General features: G+C 45.7%; 1 protein-coding gene across 1 annotated transcript; it reads left to right on the forward strand.

The window, feature by feature from the left end:
• The first annotated feature begins 514 nt into the window (after window positions 1-514).
• Window positions 515-2,985, forward strand: crygn2 (crystallin, gamma N2). Its single transcript, XM_017404227.3, has 5 exons — window positions 515-617; window positions 925-1,016; window positions 1,134-1,290; window positions 1,734-1,879; window positions 2,753-2,985. Exons 1-5 carry the CDS (start codon window positions 597-599, stop codon window positions 2,886-2,888), a joined length of 552 nt encoding a protein of 183 aa, XP_017259716.1. The 5' UTR covers window positions 515-596; the 3' UTR covers window positions 2,889-2,985.
• Window positions 2,986-3,960: the final 975 nt, after the last annotated feature.

Consider the following 3,960-nt stretch of genomic DNA (forward strand, 5'->3'; position numbering starts at 1 on the left):
GGAGCTCTAAACCCGGTCCTGTTGGAGCTCTAAACCCGGTCCTGTTGGAGCTCTAAACCCGGTCCTGTTGGAGCTCTAAACCCGGTCCTGTTGGAGCTCTAAGCCTCCCTCTAAGTTTAAAACATTTTGACAAACTCGTCTTTTAAACCTCTTCTCTCTTATTTGATCAGATTTTTTCAGGTCCTGCTGGTCTTCAGGAAGGAAAGTTGAAAAAAGTTGGAACTTCTGTTCTTCAACGTTTCCGTCTAAAACTTAATTAATTCGATCATGAAGGTGTGCTGAGAACTTTATAAATGATCACTTTTGTTTAATTTCCTGAAGCTTTTAATCCTGAATTGTTCGACTTGTTCCTGCAGTATCTGTCTGCCTCTGCAGAAACGTGACCTGCGTGTCTCACTGAGCAGCACTTTCTATTCACACACCAGGATGAAGGGAAACCGTTGAGGCAGCAGGAACCTTTGTTCCCCCGGGGGGGCCCGATGGGGGCCCCGGCCCCGCCTCGCCCCCTGACGTATAAATTGGGGTGTCCAAGTTTTCCTCTGTTACACTGTGTGTGTGGTTGTGGGTCAGGTTGGACGACATCCAGTGGGAGAAAAATGTCGCAGTACTCTGGAAAGGTGAGTAACAGGTGCAAGCTTGGATCGGCCGGAGGGTTTTACTGGATCGGTGGGGGGGACTAATTAACTTCAAAACAAAAACAATCATCAGGTTTTCAAAGGGAGAGGAAGTTCCTGGTTTAAATGATTTCTGATTGGATGGATCTGAATGTTCTGCCAGGAAGAACAAAAACTACTGAAGTCTTTAAAGTTAAACACAGTTTTTATTTGATCTTTAAAGCTTCCAAACAGGAAATGACTTCTGTAATTCTGCCAGAGGACCGTCTTATATTCGAATAATGACTCATCGATCCTGCTCTTCCTGCAGATCACCTTCTACGAGGGGAAATGTTTCACCGGCAGGAAGCTGGAGGTCAGAGGTGACTGTGATAACTTCCAGGACCGCGGCTTCATGAACAGGTAAGACTGATCTTCTTCCTCTCCCAGAGCCTGAGGAAGACTCCTAATTCAGTGTTTATTACCTGCATCAGAGCATCATTTTCACAATAAAAGCCCGCTGGGTTTCTGTGTTTCCAGAGTGAACTCCATCCGTGTGGAGAGCGGCGCCTGGATCTGCTACGACCACCCAGACTTTAAGGGCCAGCAGTACATCCTGGAGCACGGCGAGTACCCAGAATTCCAGAGGTGGAACTCCCACAACGACCACATGGGCTCCTGCAAGCCCGTCCGCATGGTAAGCACCATGTTATCGATGCTCCCCTGAGGATACACCCTCAGCTCCACTCTGACTACGAGTTATGTGTGGTATTCAACTGAACACATTCATGCTCCCCTGAGGATTAACCCTCAGTTTCATGCTATCATCATAAATCACAAAGCAGAGGTAGGACATATTTCAGGCTAACAGAACAAAGAAATACTTGGTTTACAGAGCATATTGATGCTCCCCAGTGGATGAACCATTTGGACTGTGGTTCATCCAGACGCGGCGCCTCAGATCAGCAGGTTGGCGCTTCCTGCTGATAAAACAGGACTTTCAGTAGCATTGTGAGCTAAAAGAACTTTTACTTTGAAAAGACAAACAGTTTCTGTCACTTCCTGCCTGGCAGTGAGGACTCTGTCCCTGTTTCTGCAGAAACTTCTGTTCCAACCTTCACCTTTGTTTTCCCTCCCCAGCACGGAGAGCATTACCGCATCGAGCTGTTCGACAGCTGCAACTTCTCCGGTCAGTGCGTGGACATCTGCGACGACTGTCCCTTCCTGCAGAGCCGCGGCTTCACCAAGAACTGCATCAACTCCGTCAGGGTCTACGGAGACGGAGCGTGAGTCCTGCTGCTGCACCTGCACCTGCACCAGCTGCACCTGCACCTGCTGCACCTGCACCTGCTGCAGCTGCACCTGCTGCACCTGCTGCTGCTGCAGCTGCACCTGCTGCACCTGCTGCACCACAGATCTCATTAACACCACAGTTTACACTGACGAGTTCAGACATGCACAACAGGATGAACCGCCATCAGGTCATGACTCCAGAGATTATTCTGCACCAGAGGATAAACCTTTTGGTGTTTCATCACTGGAGGACGAGAGGTTAGGTGATAAAGTTCCGTGTTGTGAGAATGATCCAAGTGCCTGAAGCAGAATGTGGGGATTCTCTGACTTTAACTTGATTTTTATGGTTTAAAACCCAGATTACCTGCGTATAAAAACAGGAAGTCACCTGTGGGATGTTCACAGGAAGCAGCTTCATTAAGGCGGAGCTTTTAACTCCTATTCTAAAGGCTAACAGGAGAGATCAAACTTTAAAAACCAGAAATGTTTTAAATAATAACTCTCCTCTGGATGATTCCAGGAAATATTTCATCCACTCCCAAACTGGAAGCAGTTTTCTGTGACGTCTGCAGAAAACCTCTAAAAGGTCACAGAAGAATCCCAACAACAGCAGTAAACTTTAACACATTTCACCGCCCAGTTTAAAGTTTCACCTCTGACCCTGGAGAAATCCTCGGCTTTAATTTAAAACTCAGAGACTCTGAGCCTCAGACAACAAAATACAAAATTATTCACACAGTTTGAAACATTAATCAACTAAAAAACTGCTTCACCAAATTCATTTCCTTGATGTTGAAAATGATGAAATGGTTAAAGCCAGCGGTTCCACCTGCAGCACCTGTAATTAACTCCTCCCCCTCCTCCAGCTGGGTGATGTACGAGGAGCCGAACTTCCGCGGCCGGATGTACATCGTGGAGCGTGGAAACTACTGCAGCCCGACGGAGTGGCAGGCCCAGAACCCCAACATCCAGTCCATCCGCAGAATCGTCAACTACTTCTAACGGCCGGCAGCTTGGCTCTCCTGAGACGCCACCTGCGCTGTAATCATGTACAATAAATAAAGCCGAACTCAGAGAAGAAAACAGCTTTTTTATCAAACCCTGGGTGTGTGCGTTGTTTGTGCGGCTGCATTTCACTGAAAACCAACTGATTAAAGAAATGATCCTATTGATCCTTTCCTGGTTTTATGGAGGGATCTTAAAGTTTGAGACTTTTCTCAGGAACTTCTTAATTAGTTCTTATAAACAAAGTTCTTCCTTTTAGATACATTTTAACAACAGGAATTAGTTCTGAAAGGAAAAAAGGATCAAATGTGGTGAAGATGCATAAAATCTACTTTTTAATGAATTCAACAAACTTCATGTTTTCAGACTAATAAACTGAACAAATCTTTTATTTATTTGCTCCACCAGTCAAACTCAACAGGAAACTAGTTGTAATTAAAACCCAACAGAAAATGTTTTATTGCTTTGAGATGAGTAAATCAAATTAAAACCTGAAGCTGTTTTAATGAAAGTACAACCTTCCATCACACAAAGAATCGATGATTTCACTAAAGAAAGTTTCATTTATCCACTAAAACAACTGAAATAAGACCAGCTTGAATCAGGCTGAGCAGATTAAAGAAACCTGGTTTCATCTGATTCTGTTTTGGCACTTTGCTGTGAACTTTGAACTGAAACACCTGAACTGAGAAGGGAGATGGACCTCAGGGACGTCAGGAACCACCAGGAGGACCAGGCTGGGTCTGAGTGGACCTCTGATGATCCATGTGGAGGTTCATACAGATGACAACCATCCAACAAGAACCAGTTCAGGCGTCACACGGTGCGTTCAGGCTCCCGGTTCAGGTAGGTCTTCATGGCAGCGATGAGCTGGCTCTCCTCCTCCAACGTCAGGTCCAGATAGTCCTCCTCGTGGCGGGAGATGTCCCCCAAAACCTCGTTGACGAGCTTCTTGTCCTCTGAAGACAAAAGGTTCAGTTACTGACAGCAGCTCAGAGATTCAGTTTTTATTTAACCATAAACCAACAGTTGGAACTGAAAACAAAAGACAGACGGCTGGGTTTACTGC

Source organism: Kryptolebias marmoratus, linkage group LG21 (genome assembly GCF_001649575.2).
Source record: "Kryptolebias marmoratus isolate JLee-2015 linkage group LG21, ASM164957v2, whole genome shotgun sequence".
Classification (NCBI taxonomy): Eukaryota; Metazoa; Chordata; class Actinopteri; order Cyprinodontiformes; family Rivulidae; genus Kryptolebias; species Kryptolebias marmoratus.